The 23519-nt window shown below is 44.1% G+C and overlaps 1 protein-coding gene across 1 annotated transcript; it reads left to right on the top strand.

The window, feature by feature from the left end:
* Positions 1-3259: 3259 nt before the first annotated feature.
* Positions 3260-4628, top strand: RPS29 (ribosomal protein S29). Its single transcript, XM_038404147.2, has 3 exons — positions 3260-3425; positions 3592-3691; positions 4481-4628. The coding sequence occupies exons 1-3, from the start codon at positions 3364-3366 to the stop codon at positions 4487-4489; spliced, it is 171 nt and encodes a 56-aa protein (XP_038260075.1). The 5' UTR covers positions 3260-3363; the 3' UTR covers positions 4490-4628.
* The last annotated feature ends 18891 nt before the right edge of the window (positions 4629-23519 follow it).

The raw sequence follows: 23519 nt of genomic DNA on the forward strand, positions 1-23519 counted from the left end.
AGGTTACAAAGACTAGGCTGATCATGTAATCAATACAGTACCAACTTGTTACTGATTCTAATGACACAACAATGTCTTGAACTTCTATCCCTTCATTAGTATTACTGGTCTGATCCAATGCCCATTGAAGTCAGTGGGAGTGTATTCACAGATTAAACTCCAAATTGGTGTAGGCCCTAAGTGAACTGAGCCACTTTCTACTTGTCTTTATTTTTTTTCTAAGTCATAATTTCTGCTTAGAAGTTTCTATATAATCAAACCTTGTTTTTCAACTAACATTTTTTAAAGTAATGATATAGAGGAGTTTATGTGTCCTTAGACACACTGTTAATTTAGAGCCTGATCTCACTCTGATTAAAGCCAGTGGAAAGGCTCCCATAGACTTCAGTGTTTTAGATTAGAAACAATGATTATGATTCCTGCAGTCTCAGGTCCTATGTAGTCTTGTAAATATAAAAAGAAGAAAAAAATAAAATAGGAGTTGATGGAATTTGGGGAATCAAAAGGTTCTGTGGCAGAAAGAATCCAAGAGTCAGATTCTGATCTCAGTACCCCTAGATTATATCTAGAAGGACTAACTCTGGATTTACACTGAAAGCAGAATTTGGCCCCAATTGTCAGTGCTTGGTATCTTGGGCTGAGTGGGGTGGCAAGGAAGAAGGTGAGAGATGCTTGAAGATAGCTGAGCTGAAAAGGAAAGGGGACTTAGAAGAAGGATTCAAGGGGAACTAAGCACAGCTCTTGAGTGAGAAGGAAAGCAAGACCTTTGTGGACAGTTAAGCATTTATTTTATTAGTTCTTAAATCTTATTTTATTCTGTGAGTCAAAGAAGTTGGCCTCCTTAACAATCGTCGCTGCAGCAGACACAAGGGGATTGGATAGTCACTGTCTCTAACGGCTAAGTACTATCTGTCTAAGGCTGAGAACCATTTTTGTGGCGGGGGGGGGGGAGAGCAAGGGGCTGTGACTTGCTCCTTCTGTATTTGGACTATCTTGGGAACTACACAGGGAAAAGATTTGGCCTCTGTCAGGAGAGAGAAACCTGGCACTGTGATGAAATCAAACCTAAAAGCAGCAGCTAGGACACAGCTGAGACAACAAAAAGAAAAGGAGGACTTGTGGCACCTTAGAGACTAACAAATTTATTAGAGCATAAGCTTTCGTGAGCTACAGCTCACTTCATCACGAAAGCTTATGCTCTAATAAATTTGTTAGTCTCTAAGGTGCCACAAGTACTCCTTTTCTTTTTGCGAATACAGACTAACACGGCTGCTACTCTGAAAGCTGAGACAACAGCAGCAACATCCAGATCTTGTATCGGCAAGATGTGAACTGTTGGTGAAAACAGAATTAAGATGTGTGTTGGGTGAAGTCCCTTTAATATTCCCATGTCCTTTAGATATCAATTGATAGAATATTCCTATTGATCATTTTCTCCCTTCTTTCAAACCCATGCTTCCTATACTACATATGTAACATATATCTTAAACCATTGGTTTCAGAGTAGCAGCCGTGTTAGTCTGTATTCGCAAAAAGAAAAGGAGTACTTGTGGCACCTTAGAGACTAACAAATTTATTTGAGCATAAGCTTTCTGTGAGCTACAGCTCATGTCATCGGATGCATGAAGGGGGGGGGGAGGAGGAAAACCTTTTGTGGTGATAATCAAAGTGGGCCATTTCCAGCAGTTAACAATTAAATAGGCATTTAACAATTAACTGCTGGAAATGGCCCACCTTGATTATCACCACAAAAGGTTTTCCTCTTCCCTCCTCTCCTGCTGGTGATGGCTCATCTTAAGTGATCACTCTCCTTACAGTGTGTATGATAAACCCATTGTTTCATGTTCTCTGTGTGTGTATATCAATCTCCCCACTGTATTTTCCACCGGATGCATCCGATGAAGCGAGCTGTAGCTCAGGAAAGCTTACGCTCTAATAAATTTGTTAGTCTCGAAGGTGCTACAAGTCCTCCTCTTCTTTTTGCGGATACAGAGGAACACGGCTGCTACTCGGCAACCTGATTTAGGGACATTGATTCAGGCACGGGACTGACCCCTGCCGGCTGCTGGGGCGATCGCAGCGGCCCCGAGCTGCAGTTCCAGCCTGGGGCCAGTGGGAGGCAGAAGGAGCTGAGCGAGAGGCCAGAGCTGAGGGTGCCGGTGTCTCCCGGGGTCAGCGTGAATAGTGGACCGTGTGAACGGCCCCTGGAGCTATGCATTAGGTATGTGTGTGTGTGTGAGAGAGACAAAAAGAAAAGGAGGACTTGTGGCACCTTAGAGACTAACACATTTATTAGAGCATAAGCTTTCTGTCAGCTACAGCTACAGCTCACGAAAGCTGATGCTCAAATAAATTTGTTAGTCTCTAAGGTGCCACAAGTCCTCTTTTTCTTTTTGCGAATACAGACTAACACGGCTGCTACTCTGAAACCTGAGAGAGACAGACAGACACGGTCCCTGTCTCTCCAGCCCCCCAGCAGACCTTCCCCACCAGTGCAAAGGGCCATGGCACCCCCGGGGGGGGGGGCTGAGTCTCCGAGACCCATCTCCCGCAGTAACCATCCTGGGTGCCCCTGACCCCCACCCAGTCCAGGATTCCAGTGCGTGGGGTGGGTGCCCCCCCAGTAACAAGCAGGGTGTGTGGGGGCCCCCTAACCCTGGTTTGTAGGTGCCCCATCACCTCATTAAAAATCCTGTCCCCTTGCCCCCAGACGGGCTGCTGGGGGCCGTGTGTCCCTCCTGCCCGAGCTCTGCGCTGGGTGCATAAAAAGAGACCGTGTCTCACTGTCTTGCCCAGGCTACGCTGCAGGGGCTATTCACAGGCGCGATCCCACTACTGATCGGCACGGGAGTTTTGACCTGCTCCGTTTCCGACCTGGGCCGGTTCACCCCTCCTTAGGCAACCTGGTAACCCCGAGCTTCCCAGGGATCACCATATTGATGCCGAACTTAGTGCGGACACCCGATCGGCATAGCCCGCTGCAGCCCAGAACTCCTGAGCTCAAGCGATCCACCGGCCTCAGCCTCCCAAGTAGCTGGGATTACAGGCGTGCGCCACCGCGCCCGGCGATGCAGTGAGGTCCCAGCCTGTTACTAGAGGCGGCTGCTACGATGACGTCACGAGCGGGAGGGGGGGGAGCAGATGATTTCTGCGCCTGCGTGAAGTTGGTGCGGCGCTCCACTGGCTCCACTCGCGCCTGCGCACGCCGGGGGACCCGCGCGCCGCTCCCAGCTGCGCCCGCGCGGTCTGCCGAGAGGCGAGGGATTTCGCTGCGCATGCCGGGAAGTTCCGGCCGGCCAGGGTTGATTAGCGCATGCGCGGGGCGCCCCTCTCCCTTTCGGCGCGGTGCGAGCAGCGGGCAGGATGGGTCACCAGCAGCTCTACTGGAGCCACCCCAGGAAGTTCGGCCAGGGCTCCCGCTCGTGGTGCGTGCCGCCGGCTGGGGCCCGGGGAGCCGGCCCGGCCGCCATGACGGGCTGAGGGGGGGCTGGGGCGGAGGGGTGGGGGTGTCGGGCGGGGGCCGTGGGTGGGTGGGTGGGTGGGGGCGGGAGGCCGCTGCGCTGACCGGCTTTTCCCGCTCTCGCCCCGCAGCCGCGTCTGCTCGAACCGCCACGGCCTGATCCGCAAGTACGGGCTGAACATGTGCCGCCAGTGCTTCCGCCAGTACGCCAAGGACATCGGCTTCGTCAAGGTGAGGGGGCCCCGCAGCTTAATCCCCGCGCGAGGCGGGCTTAAAGAGGCGGTGTCGGGCCTGCCCCTGTAATCCGTGCAGTTGGTTTTACCGGAGAAGTCGCCAGGGCAGTGGCGTTTTATGCAGTCCCTGAGATCGCTGTCTGTACAGTTACTGTTTGCTCCGCGAAACTGACCTTTTCCCGAAATTCATGTGCCCAAAGGAAATCTCCCTATTTATTGAGGCAGTACCCGTCTTTGTGCGCTAACGTGATCTCCAGACAAGCTAGTTGTAGTTGACTGTACTGTGCTTCATGAACAGGGGGTACTTGGGAGTTTGATAGCTGTAACTTTGAAATCACCACTTGAATGACTTGGTTCTGATCCTTGCAATCTGTTCCTTACTAGCAAATAGCTCCTTCAGATGTTACTAGTATAAGCCTTCTGCTGTAAGACTGAATCCTGAGTCTTAAATACCCATTTAATGACTGGAGAAAATGCATGATTTGGAAACGGAGTAGCAGCCGTGTTAGTCTGTATTCGCAAAAAGAAAAGGAGGACTTGTGGCACCTTAGAGACTAACTAACAAATTTATTAGAGCATAAGCTTTCGTGAGCTACAGCTCACTTCATCGGATGCAAGTGATGAAGCATCCGATGAAGTGAGCTGTAGCTCACGAAAGCTTATGCTCTAATAAATTTGTTAGTCTCTAAGGTGCCACAAGTACTCCTTTTCTTTTTATGATTTGGAAATTGCTCGTTTGTCTAGATATTAACTTTACACTTCACAACTTTTCTTTTCCTCATTTCAGTTGGACTAAACACTTCTCAAGAAGATGAGATGTCACAAGGAGACTTCTGGACATAATTCTCTGCCTAATTTGGATAACTGGGCACACTAAATTTTCCAAGTCTTTGCCATGCTATTTTGTGTGTAAAATAAAACGGCCAAACAGTCAATTCTGCTTTGTTTAATTTGTGAATACTTGAAATTTAAACTTCCATTGTAGGCATTAAATTTGTTTCAGTGTAGTCAAAGTGAAATGATTTTATGAACTATGCTCCTTTGTTATACTGTTTTATATGAAAAGGTGAACTGTTATTGGAATACAGTATTTCTTAATGGGAGTGTTGGGCAAAGAAATCCTCCATGTTTACAGCCAATGTTGTATGAAACAAATCTTAATACACTCGAAGTACTAGACCTCATTCTCTCATGAAAAGGATTAAACTGTTAACACAATCTAAGAGCTTCGAATTGTTGATAACTTCTAAATAAGTGAATAGGGCACCTATTACCTCAGTATACACTAGAAAGTGTGTCTCTACACTGCAGTTAAATACCTGCAGCTGACCTGTGCTAGCTGTAGATCTTCAGACTTGGACTGAAGCCTGAGCTCTGGGACCCTCCCCCATTGCAGGGTCCCAGAGCTTGGGCTCTAACTTAAACCCCAATGTCTACATCATAATTAAACAGCCCCTAAACCAAAGTGAGCTGGCATGGGCTAATTGCAGTGTGGAGGTATCCATATAGGGTGAAATGCAGGTCATGGCAAGAATGTTAAACTAGCTAGTTATAAATGCAGCATCAACCCTATCATTTGTAGCTTCCCACAAGGCTAAGGAGAGAGTGAGAGGCAGTAACCAAATAGGCATTGTTTTGCTGGACTGAAGGGGAAACAGTCTAGCATTGGTTTCAGAGTAGCAGCCGTGTTAGTCCGTATTCGCAAAAAGAAAAGGAGGACTTGTGGCACCTTAGAGACTAACACATTTATTTGAGCATAAGCTTTCGTGAGCTACAGCTCACTTCATCAGTGAGCTGTAGCTCACGAAAGCTTATGCTCGTATAAATTTGTTAGTCTCTAAGGTGTCACAAGTATTCCTTTTCTTTTTTGCAAATACAGACTAACACGGGCTGCTACTCTGAAACCTGAAAAGATTTGGGGTTGTGATGGATAATCAGCTGAATATGAGCTCCCAGTGCAGGGCTGTTGACACAGGGTTTATACTCCTTGGATGCACAAAGGGGAATTAGTAGAGGGGTTATTTTCCATTTATATTTTGGCACTGGTGCAGCTGCTGCTGGAATAATGTGTCCCGTGCTGGTATCCACAGTTCAAGGAAGATGACAGATCAGAGAGGATTCAAGAAGAGCCATAAGAATGGTTACAGGATTAGAAATTATGCCTTTGTAGTGATAGTCAAGGAGCTCAATCTCTTTAGTTTAACAAAGAAAAGGTTAAGGGGTGACCACAATCTATAAGTATCTACGTGGGAAACATTTGATGCTGGGCTTTTCAGTATAGCAGACAACAGGTATAAGAACCCACTGGGTAGAAGTTGAAGCTAGACTTCAGATTGGAAATAAGGTACACATTTTTAAGTGAGTAATTTTAACCCATAGGAGCGGTTGACCCAGGGTTGTGGTGGATTCTCTGTCACTGGCAGCTTTTAAATCAAGTTGTATGTTTTTTTCCAAAACATCTGCTCTAGGAATTATTCTGGGGAAGTTCTACGGCCTGTCTTGCCTCACAGGTAAGACTGGACAATCACAGTAGTCCTGTTGGGCCTTGGAATCTGGTTTGATTTTATTTTTGTAAAGAACATTTAGTTCACACAGACTCAAATTTATGAGGGTTAAACACTCTGACCTTTGTGGGGGGGAAATGTCATGCTGATTAGAGTGACAGTTCCTATTTCACTACAGGTTTCAGAGTAGCAGCTGTTAGTCCGTATTCGCAAAAAGAAAAGGAGTACTTGTGGCACCTTAGAGACTAACAAATTTATTAGAGCATAAGCTTTCGTGAGCTACAGCTCACTTCTGAGCTGTAGCTCACGAAAGCTTATGCTCTAATAAATTTGTTGGTCTCTAAGGTGCCCCAAGTACTCCTTTTCTTGTTTCACTACAGTATGTGTCACCAACTCCCACTGGAACTACCAATAGTGCTCTAGTTAGAAATGGAAATGAGCTGCTGGCCATGTAGAGAGAGACATTTATTTGAAGAATGGGTAATTTTGTTAATCTAAAGAAGAAATAGATCACCCAGAAATTATATAGTCTTAATGCAGGAATTACTGGGTGAAGTTCTATAGGTTTGCATTGTGCAGGAGATCAAACTAAGGTCCCTTCTGGCCTTTGAAGATGTGATGCATCATACTTAACCACTTGTGTGTTATAAGCAGTACTTTTCTGTCTAAAAAGACTTTCAGGTATGGGTTTTAAAAACTTTACTAGATGGGTGTAATCTGTTCGCTGATAGCCTGAAGGGATTCATTTGAAAGCGGCAAGACCTGGAAATTCTTGGACTTTATAATTTACTTTTCTGTTTCTCCTAGGCCCAGCTTAAAGGGGCACATGTTCAGATGCACAGGGCTGATAGAAACTGACACACCACTAACAATTTTCTTCAAGTCTAGCTTGTTTTTTCTCATTGAAACAAACATCAGCTTTGTTTTGGAGAAATTCTGTTCAGCTTCAGTAAAGCTTTGTGTGTCTGTGCCTCCAGAACTAGGATGATCTTAACCAGAATGGACTTTTATTAATTTAAAAAAAAAAAAAAGGTAGGGAAATTATATTCTGTGAGGGCCAGGTAGGCTCCTTCGTTCATAACATTAAAGCTAGTGAACTGATTCTGTTGATTGTTGGTTTGGACATTAGCACTAAATGAGACTCTTTGAAGACTATAGCTTCAATTATTTTTCAAGTTAGTGAGGACCAAATTTCTACTTGAGTTCAAACTGTTAAACCGTTCTACTTGAATGGTTTTAAAAGTTTAAACTCTAGCCTTGTGTTAAATTCTGTAGTCCAATACTGGGTCTTCTCTATTACTTTCGAAGTAGTCTCCAGCCTTTGGGAACTGAAGCTTGGATTGATCAGCATAAAAAAGCAAATTCAAAGTGGTTTAGCACTGGAAGCACTAACCCATGGCATTTTTACCTGCTATTACCAAATCCCTCATCCAGTTAGCTTAATCTTATTCCTTTTATTTACTAAAATAAAGTCCTACACTTTTACTATTGCCTCAGTTTCAATACCTCTTTGAAAGTTTTGATTCTCATCTCTGGTGTGATAAAAACGCATCTTAACTCAGTGTGTTTTTTTTTTTTTTTAAATTACTAAGAAGAGCAATAAAACTAAGTTTAGGAGATTCCAATCTAGCTCACCTCAGGAAGCCAAGGCCCTGATGATTGCAAACACTTGGGCAATCACTGGGACTACCTACCATAGTAAAGTTAAGAACATTTATAAGTGCAAGATCAGAGCACAAAAGTAAGTGTTGATGTGTGGAATCTCCAATGAAGTAGAATTGTAGACAAGTAATTTTTCATTTTTCTATTCCTACAACCAAAGGGCAACTTCAGCTGGTGATGCTATTTGTCTTTGCTGCTATGAAGATCCTGGGCTCGATTCTCCAGAACACTGGCCATAATCCAGGTTTATAGTTGCTTCATTTAGGTGTTTGCATCACTGGAGCCATGCAAAGCAGCTGGAGTGTACTGCTGTTCTTTGATCCTGGAAATCAGAGAAATTATTACTGAACTGAATTATTCCTTGTCTTGATTCTTTTTAGGAAACTATTCAACATAAAGGTCAGTTTCTACATTCGAACTGTAGAAACAAAAGGTTAATTGCCCTGTGAAGCTAACTAGCTCTGCAGCCTCTACCAATTAATACAAGTATAGGAACATCCAGTTAGAGGGTGGCAGACAGCTTCTATTTGGCTTGAATGCTGCCTTTAAAAATCAGAAATTTACTGTTTTTTAATTTTTGTACCAAGTATTTAATTGTTAAATCTGTCTGGTGTTCAGTGGACACTTATTGGTAGACAACATATTTGACTTCAGTATTTTTAATTTGTTCCATGTTCTACTGGTAATTTACTTTTTTAATGAACAGGGAAAGCCAATTAATTTATATTTTCCCATGTAATTTGTCAAGAGGAGCTGCTGTTAATTGAGGTCATTGGCAGAGAATTTGGGGCTCTAGTATGAGGGTCAATTTCCCCATAGAGTGATTCACTGAAGCATGCAGGCATTTATATGAGAGAGTTGCAGAAATGTGGGATAGGGGATGGGATTGCATTGGCTTTAGGCATAGATCCAGAGCTCAGCGACCAGCCCAACCAGGTAGTGGGAGAGGAAGAGGAATGGAATCCTCCCCAAGCTGTGTAGCTTACTCCAACTCAGTAATGAATATGATTTCTGATTCTTCAGGCATCTTCTTTCTCCAGGGGTACATGATTTCTGGGTGGTCTCTACCCCCGCATACAGATTGAGCTTGTTTCCACTGTTTGTAGATTCGTAGTCTAGAAATGAGAAAAGGAGTACCCGTGGTAAGGTGCCACGGGTACTCCTTTTCTTTTTGCGAATACAGACTAACACGGCTGCTACTCTGAAACCAGTCTAGAAATGGAATTTTTGTATATTTCAAACAGGAGATTTGCACAGCCATTCTACCAAACACAAGAAAACACTTTATGTAAATTCTAACAACCTGCTTGCATCAATGCAGCCTTGGAGGGTAAACAAGTCCCCAGTGCCGATTCTCTGCATCACTGCCGCACGGTGCGAGACCTTTACAGCAGAGAGAATCAATATGTTTGAACTAAGTGCTAAAGCCACCAACAGATACTGCATCAGAATAGATAACATTGTATTAAGCTTAGAGATGCTTTTCATTTTTTTTCACAAAAATAAAATGCATATTAAAGGATTATATGCAGTGTTGGAGCTGTGTTGGTCCCAATGTATTAGTGAGATCAGGCGGGTGAGCTAATATCTTCTATTGGACCAACTTCTATGGCTGAGAAATAAGGTTTCAAGCTTCAAGTCCCGAAGAAGAGCTTGGTGTAAGCTCAAAAGCTTGTCTCTCTTACCCATAGAAGTTGGTCCAATAAAAGATATTACCTCACCTACTTTGTGTCACTATTAGAAGACGCACAGCTCTAAACAGGCAGTGAGATGAAAAAAATTAAGCAAAGTAAGAAAAAAATGAACCTCTGGGAATTTTATTATTGGAATCCATAATCTGCATTTGTTTCACCTTTGGTAATTTCATGTAGATATAAATAAAACTTAATACAGGTGCCATTTTCTGTCCATAAATCTCAAAGTCTGGCGGTTAATATTCTCCAGAAACTGTTGAAGAGTGTGGTATAAAAGCCAAGACAGCTTTGCAAAAGCTGTTAAGTATTATTGCTCCGGCTTGGATGTGAAACATCATCTCCAACACAGAGAGGAAGGATGGCCCAGTAGTTAGGGCATTGGCCTAGTGTTGGGGAGCCAGAGTTCAATTCCCTTCTCTCCTACAGGCTTCTTGGGTGACTTTGAGCAAGATGTTTAGCTGCCTAACTCCCATTGACTTCAGTTCAGATACCTGTGAAGACCTGGGCCTCAGGTCCCTATTTATAAAGGGGATAATAGTACTTCCCCATCTCACAGGTGTGTTGGGGGAATAAACACATTGAAGATTGTGAGCTGCTCAGATACTAGGATGATGATGGTCATGTAAATGCCTAAGAAGAGGTGAGAAACAATGAATTAGTGGCAGTGCTGAGCTTAGAATAGGTCTCACTCCTATGTCCTGTCAACTGGAGCACTGCCTGTGTAGTGAGCTGTAGCTCACGAAAGCTTATGCTCTAATAAATTTGTTAGTCTCTAAGGTGTCACAAGTACTCCTTTTCTTTTTGCCTGTGTAACTGTAATTAGTATTTATATGGGCCCCAGTACCATAGGATCTGAGCACTTCACAATTGTTAATGTGTTTGTGCAAAATGTCATACAGAAAGGGGGCACTAAATACTATAAGAACGTAGGAATGGCCGTACTGTGTCAGACCACTGGTTCATCTAGCTCAGTATCCTATCTTCTGCCAGTGGCCGGTGCCAGATACTTGAGGGAATGAACAGAACAGGGTAATTCATTGACTGATCCAGACTCTGTCTTCCTGTCCCAACTTCAGGCAGGCAGAGGTTTAGGGACACCCAGAGCACAGGGTAGTGTCCCTGATCATTGTTAGGGGGCTTATTCCTTCACCCACTTACTTCCCTGGTCCTTCTTGCATGAACAGAGAGCAACAATACCCGAAATCCAAAGGTGCAAACAATTCGATGTTTATTGAGGTGAACTTCCAGCAAGCATGATTCCAGTTTCCTTCCTTAGTGTCCCCCTTCCCAGCTCTGACACCACAGAGCCTTACCTGTGGCCCTGTTCCCATCTCTGCCCTTAGCTAAACATGATTCCAATTTCCCCAACCCCTTTCCCTTTTCCCATTCCCCCCCCACACTTCCTGATTGACAGCAGACTATATAGTAAAACTTGAGTTCCACTTAGCTATACCTTAACCAATCATTTTACTGAAATTTAACTAACCAATCCTAACGTATTGTAACATGATTATTCAATCAATTATATCCCACCACCTTAACTAGTTTACACCCAGCAAAATTAATTATACAGCAGACAGAAACAATCACAGAACCAGACAGAGATTATACAGACAAACAATTGGGAAATGGGGACTACAGTGATAGACCAACAAAGAAATGAGGATTTCACATCCCGGCTATTGATAAGTGAGTTCTTGCCAGACAGGATGCTATCAAACTAAGTTTCCTTTTACATCTTCTAGGCACTTCCCTTTCTCTGGAGGTGATGGGCATTATCAGGACAGGATTGTATCAGAACAGTCCAATAGCACCTGATTTCAGTGTGACTAGGTTGGGATGGGAGGAGGTGACCGGTCGCTTCCCAGGTTATGGCTGCCTTTGTTGCTTAGCCAAAGGCTTAGCCTAAGAACAGGGCCCTAGACTGTCACAGTAAGAGAAGGACCTTACACCGGCAGACAGTGATTTTGATTCTTTCTTTTATACCCTCTATAACTAGCCAAGTGATAAGAATACACCTAAATTCTTAGAGTCTAGGCCTTTACAGACAGGCCTGAATATCTACATCCTAACAATCATCGTGGCTAATAGCCATTGATGGACCTATCTTCCATGAACTTCCCTAATTCCTTTTTTGAACCCAGTTATACTTTTGAGCTTCACAACATCCTCTGGCAATGAATTTCACAGGTTGACTGTGTGTTGTGTGTAGAAATACTTCCTTATGTTTGTTCCTGCTTCCTATTCATTTCATTGGCTGACCCCTGGTTCTTGTGTTACGTGAAAGGGTAAATAACACTTCCTTGTTCACTTTCTCCACACCATTGTAATTTTATAGACCTCTATCATATCCCCCTTTAGTCGTCTCTTTTCTAAGGTGAACAGGCCCTGTCTTTTTAATCTCTGCTTGTCTGGAAACTGTTCCATACCCCTACTCATTTTTCTTGCCTTTCTCTCTACTTTTTCCAATTCTAATATCTCTTTTTTTGAGATGGGACGACCAGAACTGCACACAGTATTCAAGGTGGGGGTATAGCCTGGATTTATATCGTGGGATTATGATATTTTCTGTCTTCTTATCTATCCCATTCCTAACGGTTCCTAACACTATGCTTTTTTGACTGCCGCTGTGTATGGAGCAGATGTTTGCAGAGAACTATGCACAACAACTCCATGTGATGTGTGTACAAACCCTGCACTGGGACCGAAGGGGTTAAAGGGCAATACTGGGCCCAGATAGCCCCAACCCTCCAGACCTGCAGCGCATGCTCCAAATGGAGAGGAAGCTTGAAAGGGCGCGACCCAGCTCAGAATGGGAGGCTGGGGAGGACGACAGATTTACCCGGTGGGCTTCTGGACAAGGGTGCCGAAGAAGCCTCCCTCTGAGGAGCAGGGCTGCACCTGGAGCTGGGTTGGGGCTGAAGGTTTAGTTCTCTCTCTTTCGTTTGTTACCTTACATTGGACTTGGAACTGTGGGGAGAGGCAGATGGTAGGAAGTGATCCATGCAGGGTAACTCCGAGGGCACTCCAAGGGATGGACACTGTTGACACTCAGATGGCCCTGGGTCAGAGCCCAGTGGAGTGGGAAGGCCAGGGCTCCACAACCAACTGCCCCTGCTGCAGGAGGGGTGTAAGCCACATTTCAGTTTCACCCCCCACTGATAGGAAGAGAGCAACCTGCATTGAATTTCATCTGCCATTTTGTCACTCAGTTCAGTGAGATCCGTTTGTAATTCTTTGCAGTTGGCTTTGGACTTAACTATCTTGAGAAATTTTGTATCGTTTGTAAACTTTGCAACTCACTGTTTACCCCTTTTTCCAGATATTTTATGAGTGTGTTGAACAGCACTGGTCCCACTACAGATACCTGGGGGACCCAGCTTTTTACCATTCTCTACTGTAAAAAGAAAAGGAGTACTTGTGGCACCGTAGAGACTAACAAATAGTCTCTAAGGTGCCACAAGTACTCCTTTTCTTTTTGCGAATACAGACTAACATGGCTGCTACTCTGAAACCATTCTCTACTGTGTAAACTGACCATTTATTCCTACCCTTTGTTTTCTACCTTTTACCCAGTTACTGGTCCAGGAGAGGACCTTCCCTCTCATCCCATGAGTGCTTTTTTTGCCTAAGAGCCTTTGGTTAAGGACCTTGTCAAAGGCTTTCTGAAAGTCCAAGTACACTATATCCACTGGATCACCCTTGCCCACATGTTTGTTGACTGCCTCAAAGAGTTCTAATGGATCGGTGAGGCATGATTTCCCTTTACAAAAGCCATGTTGACTCTTCTCTAACAAATCATGTTCATCTCTGTGTCTGACAATTCTGTTCTTTACTATCATTTCAACCTATTTGCCTGGTACTGAAGTTAAGTTTATTGACCTGTATTTGCCAGGATTGCCTCTGGAGCCTTTTTTTTTTTTTTTAAGTTTGGCGTTATGTTAGTTATCTGCCACTCATCTAATAGAGAGGCTGATTTAAATGATAGGTTACATATCACGGTTCTGCAGTTTCATATTTGAGTTCCTTCAGGATTCTTGGGTGAATACATTTTGCTCCTGGTGATGTATTACTATTTAATTTTTCTGTTTGTTCCAAAACCTCATCTGCTGACACCTCAATCTGGGACAGTTCTTCAGATATGTCACCTAAAAAGAATGGCTCAGATGTGGGAATCTCCATCACATACTCTGCATCAGATGCAAAGAATTCATTTAGTTTCTTTGCAACGGCGTTATCTTCCTTGAGTGTTCTGTTAGCACCTCAATTGTCCAGTGGCCCTACTTACTGCTTGGCAGGCTTCCTGCTTCTGATGTACTTAAAAAAACGTTGCTGTTTACTTTTTGCTAGTTGCTTTTCAAATTCTTTTTTGGCCTGACTAATTATACTCTTATACTTGATGGCCAGAGTTTATGCTCCTTTCTATTTTCCTCAGTAGGATTTGACTTCCAATTTTAAAAATATGTCTTTTTGTCTCTAACTACTCTTTTACTCTGTTTAGCCCTGATGGCATTTTTTGGTCCTCTATTTTTTTTTTATTTGTGGTATACGTATTGTTTGAGCCTCTATTAAGGTATTTTTATATGGGCCCTGGTCGTCCCCCCATAGATGGACTTTGCTGTAAGTTCCAGATTTCTGTGCCTTCCAGATCTGTTCTACGCTGTGTTCCTGTTGACTGATAAACCTTTCTGTTTTACAACGCTGGCTGAGAGTCACTGCTGACTGTGAAGCTGGGGTGCAGGGCCCCATTGGGGCATGCAAAAGCTTCCTGAGGTGACCCATCCAGGTAGATTTACTGGAGGGAGCTCTCAGTGTTCCCATGTAACATGCAGCATTTCACTCTGGTCACTTTTTCTTTTAATTTCTGTTTGACTTGTTTCCTTGTTTCTGTGTAGTTCCTCTTTGAAATTAAATGCTACTGTGGTGGGTTTCACTGGTATTTCCCCCCCGACCAGGATGTTAAATGTCATTACATTATGGTCATTATTACCGAGCGATTCTATATTCACCCCTTGGATCAGATCCTGTGCATCACTTAGAACTAAATCAAGAATTGCCTCTCCTCTTGTGGGTTCCAGGACTAGCTTCTCTAAGAAGCAGTCATCAGTGGTGTCTAGAAATTGTATTGCTGCATCCTGTCATGAGGGGACATGTTCCCAGGCATTATGGGGAGACTTGAAATCCCCCATTATTACTGGGTTTTCTGTTTTTGTAGTTAGGTCAGCCTTGCCCCCGATGTAGATGCAGCTAGGTCAACAAAAGAATTGCAACTGCCTCCTGGAGAGGTGGCTTAACTTCATCAATGGAAACCCCCTTTCATCGAGATTGGAAGAGTGTGTACTCCAGCTGCATGACCCTATCTGGGCTGCTGCAGTGTAAACATATCCTTAGGCAGTTATTGCCTCTCTCCCTAAGCTAGGAGCCCCTAGTTCTTCTCCTGGGGCCCAGTGTCCTTTAGCTTACTGCGGGGCTTTAGCCAGCTTCTCCCTCAGCTGGCCCAACTTAGTCTTGAAGCTCAGCAGGTTTGGCAGCCTTCTCCTGCTAGTGTCTGTCCTGTTATGAGGGAGCAGGGAGCCTATATCCTTGTCCCCATCTCCCAGCTCAATCCCAATTGGCTGGGTGAGAGGGGAGCCTGGCCCTGCCCTCTCTGCAGGATTCTTGGCCTGGAGCCCTTACATATGCAGTGACAGGATTTCCTCCCATGCACCACTCATTCCTGGGATTACTGCTTCTTTATCCATAAGCCCCTTAGGTCCTTGTGCTGGACCTTTCAAACCCTTAAAGGGCCGTGCCAAATGGCAGGGCGGACTGAACACTAGGTGCTCCTGCCCTTAAGGGGCCGACCACCCCATCAAAGGAAGTTGAGTTAAACAGCCTGTATAATGTTGAATTAAGAATCATCTGCCATTGCAATGGATTCTTCATTCATGGATACGAGAACAGGATTGTGAGATCTGCATACCCAAGCATTCTTTGAGTCTTTTGTTACGAACACTGAGGGCTGTGTCCTCTGTTGTGTAGTGTTGTGAGCTATGCAGTTTACAGTAGCTGAGGATCTGGCCCTTGTATCAGTATCAGACAATCTGCGTTTCCTGAAGAATGAAAAATAAAAAGTCTATTGTACAAAATAGCAAGGGTTCCCAATTGAAAAGCAACTTCCCACTTGAAAACAAGACTCAAATCCTTTTTTGAATTACTCTGTGCTCATTAAAATACCTAAATTTTCACCTGGTAATTTCGTAAATGCCATAAATGTTCTTGCTTCTTTCCTATTCTATTACTCTCATCTTTTAAGTCTAGCAGAGAACTGCTGTAGTACAAACTATAATTCCATTTTACCCTTATTGCCGGCTTAACTGTGTATTTATTGCCCAATATACAACAAATGGTAGGCGCCGAAACCTTGAATTTCCTGAGCTCATAGTGCAAATTGCATTTTGTTTCCTCCTAGAGCTGATGAAAGCAAACTACTAATGTGCATAGATATGAGGCACCGCACCTTATTTGTAAGCAAAATGATTTCTAAAGAGCCATGGTTTCCCCTGAAACATAGGTAAATCCAGAATATTTTTCAAGGACTTTTACATTAATACCAAACAGTGACTGATAATCATATATTTTCCTTTAGGGAATAAAGCTGTACATCTGAAGTGAAATAAAAGGTATTGATGCATTTTAGTTTAAAATAGATGAACCAGTAATTGTTAAAATACATTTTATGTGGGATTGGGAATTTTTAAAAAACCCTGAAATCACATCAAGTTATATACCAGATTAAATCTCTGATTGTTAGAGGCTCCAGAAGGAGTTTGCAAAGCTTTGGGTAAAATGCAGCTTTTGAACTTGTCCCCAGGCTAGACAGTGAAGCTCTTTGACATATTCAAATGAAAAAATATGACTACTCCAGGCATGTTATTGCAGCGTGATTCCTGTGAGAATACAAAATTCTGCATCCTACCAGAAGCCTCCCCTATTAGAACTGTTGCCTATAGAAAACAAGATTAATGGGATCCAATTTTGTCTGTAATATCATGCAAGATATACACTGCAAATTCAGCCTCTGGGGAGAAGGCTCCACTAACTGGTCCACTTTAGCATCTGGCAGCCATTTGCCAATATCTCATTCCAAACCAGTCTTGATTGCTCTTTTTGTCAGCAGAAAGGACCTTCTGGTGAGTGACATTACGGCATCTTTCTGCCCTGTACCCTCAACTTCACTGCAGCCACAGTGCTTTTAGCCCCTGCAACAGCTGAGCTTAGGAGCTAAACTCAGGGGTCTCAAGGGTGATCTAGTGCATGGTTCTCAACCAGGGGTACGCGTACCCCTGGGGGGTATACAGAGGGTCTTCCAGAGGGTACTCAACTCATCTAGATCAGTGTTTTTCAACCTTGGGGGTTGTGGGATGGGTTTGGGGGGGTTGCAAGTGAAGGGCTGGAGTTGGGGGTGGCAAGCAGGGTAATTGCCCAGCGCCCCATGCCACAGGGGGCCCTGCAAAGCTAAGTTACATTCTTCAGCCCTGGGTGGTAGGACTCAGGCTTCCGACAAGGCTCACAAGTGAAATGTAAGTACAATATTTATATTCCTATTGATTAATGTTATATGGTAAAAATGAGAGTCAGCCATTATTCAGTAATATGTTCTGTGACACTCTTGTATTTTTATATCTGATTTTGTAAGCGAGTAGTTTTGAAGTGAGGTGAAACTTGGGATACACAAGACAGATCAGACTCCTGAAAGGGGTACAGTAACCTGGATAGGTCGAGAACCACTGATCTAGTGAATAGAGTACTAGACTGGCCCTCAACAGACTGGGTTAGAGACCTGACTCTTCTGAAAATTTCCTGTGTGATTTTTAACAAGTCAGTTAATCTACCCTGTGCCGTGGTTCTCCATCTGTGTATTACGAATAATGCCTCCCTGCCTTACAGGAGTGGTGGGAGGAAATACTCCTGGAATTGGGATTGGGAATACCTATGGAGCTAGATCCCACCTGGCAGTACAATGCTTTGGTACCAGACCTCTAGGACAATCCTTGGACTAATGCTTGATGAGCAATCTGTCTGAGCCAACCTGAAAATGAGGAAGTCTGTACAATTTGCCATGCAGTTAAGCAGACAGAACTTCTACTAGGATGAGGGCTTTGACTGTTATCTTCGGAACTGGCAGCTACACCAAGGCAGACTGAACTGTCCGTAGAGCCCTTGTCAGGGCCCTGGGTTTTCTGCAACCATTACATTTATGGCAGAATCCAGCCCCTGCTGCAAGATTATGCTCTAGAATTTCAACTTGCTTTAAAAACAAACTTCCAGCTTTAGTGGTTGTAAAGAAAACCTTCAGAATGTGAACCTGATGCAGCAGTGTTGTTTGCCGAAGGCTGCAAAGAGAGATCCGGGAACAAAAGTACTGTGCCATTGACTCTGAACCCTAATGATGTATTTTAAAAATGTCAGCATTGACTGTTTCCTGACTGGCCATTTTAGCAGCCACATCTGGTTAATGTTGGCACTCTGTGACTATTGCATTGTGGCAGATATTGGAGTGAGAATAGTGGGGAAATTGGCTGGTGTCCAAACCTGCTAAGGTAGAGAAATAGGCAGGTTAAGCCTGGCCAAAAATTTCTATTTGCCTCCATCCCTGCTCACCCTGGGGAGTTTAATATCAGTATAACGCTCAGCTGATACTGCACTGACTATCACCCATTTTCATGCTGAATTCAGTAAAAAAACTCCTTTTTTTAGTTGACTTGAAGTTGCGGCAAAATTTTCACTCTGCTGCAGAATTCAGCCCTGCCTTGAAACCAGGGGGCCTTGCTGGAAGACAGGTCCAGCTCGTCACAGAGCACACAGGACCACAGAGTAATGGGCATTGTCAGGACCAATAATCCTCTGTTAAAGGCTAGAGAACTGGAGCCAGATTTTCAGGTACGCTAAGGCCCTTTCAGGCAGATTCGAGAGGACAAAGGAGCCCAGAAGTGTGGAGAAAGGGCCCTCGGAGAACACCCCTTGTGCAAGTGGCCTTCCTGGCTGGTGCATAACAGATGTTAGTGCTCAGCATCAGCCCCTAATACGGGGGCGTGGGCTGCATTATGGCTATTCTCTGCTTTCCAGAGCATAGGGGACTATGGGACACTGTAAACTGGAGCAGCCCTGAAGAACTGGGCAGTGTACTGCATAACCCCTGCATATGTTAAAGCTGCTCTTCCCCCTTGCTCTTGCCCCAGATGAAGAATGGAGATGTTAGCTGAGAATTGGGCCCCTGGACTTTAAATCCCTGCCTTCATCACGAGGCCTGCTTCGAGCAGGTTCTGGACTGAGGTGATATAAGTCAGGTTTTGGTTCCAAACGGGACGTGTAGAGTGGTGATGTTGCTCTGTGGTAACACATTAGGAATTAATCCACTGTTCCTTCAGGTTCAAAGTCCCAATCGCAAATGTGTAAGTCCCCAGAGAGTGGCACAGGAAAGTCTGAAAGCTTAAAATGTCAGTGAAAGGGCCTCCTCCCACATGGATGATCAACCCCCATGTCTGGAGATGCAGACCATGCTCATGAGTTGGTCAGGACCGTTTGCTTCCATCCTTCCTCGACTGTGAACTGGTTGGCGTTAGTGAAGTAAAAAGGAAATGCCAGGTATCCCCTCTCCTGACTTCACAATACAACTCCAGAGTGAAAATCTGTTCAGCGATCTAACGGTGAACGACTGAGAACTTCTATCTTACAATCCACCTCCTCCTGTCCTACTTGGTCAGAAGAGCAATTGACAAAGCATGTGGGAGACCGAGGAAGATTAGAAATTCCACTGCCTTCAGCCGTATTTACTGTTCATTAGGCCGGGTGAAAGCAATGGATGAGTTTCATTTCCCATTTTGTCTCCCATTCAGCATTAACCACATTTAGTTTTATTACCAAAATCTTCATTCTAGGGATTGTCAAGAGGAACAGCAAAAACTGTTTGTTTCAAACAGATGGGACCATTACAGATCAAATAAAATTGTACCATAAACCTTGGGGTTACTTTAACGTGGTGGCTTCAAACAGAGGACTACCAACTGGAGGTGCTTCTACAGCTTGATCCAAGGCCCACTGACTCCATCAGGAGTTGTTCCATTGACACGCTTGGTGCTCTGGTTCAGATATCACTGTATAGCTAGTTTACCTGTAAGCTGGTGATACTCTCAGCTGAGAGCTAGTAACTCGCATGTACATTGACAGTATAGCAGCCCAACCTTCCAGAGCAGTGTAAAGCCAGTTTCTTAAAGAAAAAGATTAACAAAATTCCTAACATTGTTTTGCAGCCAGTGTGGGAAGATACTGGTTTAATAATGGGCATATTTTAAATCTCTACAACAACAAGCTATGGCTGAAAGTAAGTTTAATAAATTCCCATGTCTGAGTTTAGGAGCTAGATGGCAGAGTCATCACACCATTGCAGCAGGAAGCTAAAATGGCCTGTAGTAACTGTTGCATGGATGGATTGCTTTCCTAGCTGTAAACAGGAAATAAAAGATGTCTAAAAATGATCCCCTTTCCATAATAAAGATGTACTTTTCTGAAAAGCACTACACTGTAGTCTTCACGTAATGTATGTCACAATCATCCCGTGTAATTGCAAGAGCCTGTTTCAGGAAATATATTTTTTGTTTGGCATGCTTAGGAATGCAGATGCTCTAGCGAACTAGACTGTGAAAAATTCACTCCTCCCATGGGGTCTGTTCTGCTCTCCTCATTCATGTGCAACACCTGTTTGACACTAATGGCAGTTACACATGTGGATGAACAGGAGGAGAAAGAAAAAGCGACATTTCCAGTCCTCTCCTTTGATTTTTCTGAGTCTCCACTTTTATGCGCACAAGGGATCACATCTCCCAGTGTAGGCGCTGTGCTCATTGTCCAGCTCATGCAGCCATTTTAAAAGAGGGCAACTCACACCATTCTAAAACTTGGGCATTCTCTTCTTGGCTTGCTATTAGTTTGGATTTCCCTGCACTTGGGCAAAGAGACCGATTCACTGGCGGTTTCACTTTTATCTGTAGGCAGGCTTATGTCCTGGTTCTCATAATGTAGTGAGACACTGTCCTTTGGTCCTTTCCCCTTTTGTAGAATCCCAGTGTTGGCTCTAACGTTGTCGCTGCACAAGACTCACCCAGTGGGTGTCACAAATATAGAAGGAATAGGTGGGGGGATCAGAGGGGCAGTGCTAGGAACACACAGTTACACTGACTAGTTGTGTGCTCACTGCAAGATGGACGTAAACCACTCTGTTAACCTTTGTAACCCCTCCTGGCTGTCTTCATGTGAGGAAGAGGCAGCATGGGAGAAAGCACAAGGCTCTTGTGGGAGAAAAGAGTAACTGGCTGCTGAAATTACTGGCTGAGCAGCGAGGGTACCATGCTAGGCTACGGGAATAGAGGGGAGGGCCGTAGCGGCGTGAATAAGGGACTAGCTCAGCTCTTGTGCCCGCTGAGTTCTCAGGCTCTGCTCGGATTGCAGTTGGGGAGAAGGTGGGGGGACACATTTAGTGATGTGAATTTGTGTCCACACCGGGAAGTGCGCTGAACCCCCAACTCACTTGTCATGGACTACAGCACCATGCAGCACTGGCTCTTTCACTACCCACCTGGGCTGATCCAAAACCAGCCGTTTGGGGAAGGAAGGTCACTATGTTCCATTGAGGAGCCCCTGGGGCATTTGGTTCCATCTTCACTGTATACTCACTGACAGCCTCCTCACACCAGTCATTGTAACTCCAGCACTTGACTGCTATTTAACTTCACTCTACCACTAATTATGTGGCTCTTGTGTGGTCCTATATGACCATGAGGAGCATCCTGAGTTCCCACTGTCTTCAGTTCACTTAAATCCCTGGGCCAGTGTTAGTATCTCTACAGGATCCTAGGAGTCATGGAGGGTTTCAGTTCCCCACAAAAGACGTAAATGTCAGTGAAGTGGAGGTTTGTATCTGAAACTGCCCAATTAAGCATCGGGGAAGATCAGATCCAGATCCAAACTTTCTATTTGAGACATATGAATTGGAGCCCCAAATGCCACTAGCTCCAAAGTCTGGGGAAGTTCAGATCTGGACAAAAGGTTTACGGGTTGGGAACATCACCAAAAAAGAAAAAAAGTAGCCACAGCGACAATCCAAGAAAAGGACAAATGAATGGGGCTATTAGACGTCTTCAAGCTCTCTCTGGGGCAGAGTCTGCTGTGTATTATAAGCACCTAACCCAAGGGAGCCCCAGCCTGGTTAAGGTGACTTCAATATAAACAATAAATAAAAATGACTACGGTGAACTACCTGAAACCTTTCGCAGATGCTTTCTGCAAACTGCATAAAACAGAGAGCAGACCAGCCCCTATGAACGTGCCTGGCCCCTAGGTAGGGGCATGAGGAACGGTCCCTGCTCTGTTTCCCAATTGCCCACTAGTACGAAATCTGCCATAATCAGTCTCTTAACTTCTTAGAATTAACTGTAATTATTTTGCTAGGGATACGTTGAAAACTCTCATACAAGCACCGCTGCTGCATAGCAGAATCAGTTTTATTTTCTTCCCTTATTCTGCGTTACTAAAGATGTTTGCGTGGAAACAGGGTATTTGTTTCTTAAGACTTCACCTGCTCCTGCTGTTTATTCCCCAGCTGAAATCACATAATCCTGTTTTTGTGCCATCATAATCATCTCCACAGCCACGAAATGTGACACCAGCAGAGAATCATCGTTTCCTGTGAGAAGAGAGCAGCAGGAACCAACAAACTCTGAAAAATAAAGAGCCTGTTTACATGCAAATATCTTAACCAGGGGCCCAATCCTGAATTCCTGGGTTATTAAGGCCCATGAAAGTTACGTCTCAGTTACGGCCAATGGCCTGATCATCAGTCAATTTGGTTTGGTGGAGGTGGGGGAACCTTCTCTGCCTTATCTGTGACTGGAGTTATGGAAGAGGGGCATTACAGCCTCACCTTGTGTTTCCCCTTGCCTGGAGCCCTGTGAATGTCCTTCTGCCTGGCCTCCATGCTTGGTGATGGGAGCAGGTGGATCTGGGGAGAATGTTGCCCTCCAACACCAGATATTCAATCAGGAGTTCATGTCCCACTACTCCCACAATATCCTTTACACAGCCAGTGGCATGAACAGTGTGGAAGGTCTGCAACGTAATGCTGGAGGCTGTGAGATCTGAATTTCAAGAGTAGAATTCCGAGGTTCCCACACATTTCTCCCCTGTGAGAGGAGAATATGACAGAAACTCCACTAGTTAAACCTTAGTGGGTTTCCTGGATTCTCTCCTGCCTCCGACATGGCCACAAGGAAAGGAATTCTGGACTGGGCCCAAACATTAGTGCAGAGGACGGCCCACATTATGCTGATGGCTACACTTATGCAACCCCACTGCAATTCTGGTACCCAGACAACATGGTGATAGGAATGTTAGAAACTCCCAGACAGACAGAATTTGACTCAATGTGTGCTATGCAGAAGTGCTTCTGTAATGAAACATTTTCCAAGATTGACATTAGGCATTAGTGGTCTTTGAGTCTTGCCGCTTGTTCAGAGTGTAAATTCATCTTCAACAATGTTTATTTATGGACTGTAAAATCTATTTAAATCAAATAATTTCCATAACTGAATATTTATGCCAACATCTATTGAATGCACATTGACTAAACTGAAAACTATTTATCCACTTATAAATGTTTACCTCTTGAGCGTTAAAACTGCTTTACACCAACTTAAAATCAAATTGATTTCTCACCTATTAGTGTGTTCTTCACTTTATTCTAGATTTGACTTCCTGGGAAATGGTTAAATATTTTATTATTATTTCATTTCAAATCTAATAGCCCCTGTATATTTATCATGTCATATAATAGCACTGATGTTCATAGCACTGGGATAGATTTGCAATGCTGCTTCTGCAGTTATCAAATGCCTCAGCTTGACTCAAAGCATTTAATCAGTAGCTCTTTATT

Source organism: Dermochelys coriacea, chromosome 6, assembly GCF_009764565.3.
Source record: "Dermochelys coriacea isolate rDerCor1 chromosome 6, rDerCor1.pri.v4, whole genome shotgun sequence".
In the NCBI taxonomy this organism is placed as follows: domain Eukaryota; kingdom Metazoa; phylum Chordata; order Testudines; family Dermochelyidae; genus Dermochelys; species Dermochelys coriacea.

What these genes read in the sequence shown, in the direction of transcription:
- RPS29 (XM_038404147.2), top strand. Translation starts at nt 3,364, where the DNA reads ATGGGTCACCAGCAGCTCTACTGGAGCCACCCCAGGAAGTTCGGCCAG. An exon ending in GGCCAGGGCTCCCGCTCGTG is followed by an intron (nt 3,426 to 3,591) that starts GTGCGTGCCGCC and finishes CTCGCCCCGCAG; the next exon opens with CCGCGTCTGCTCGAACCGCC.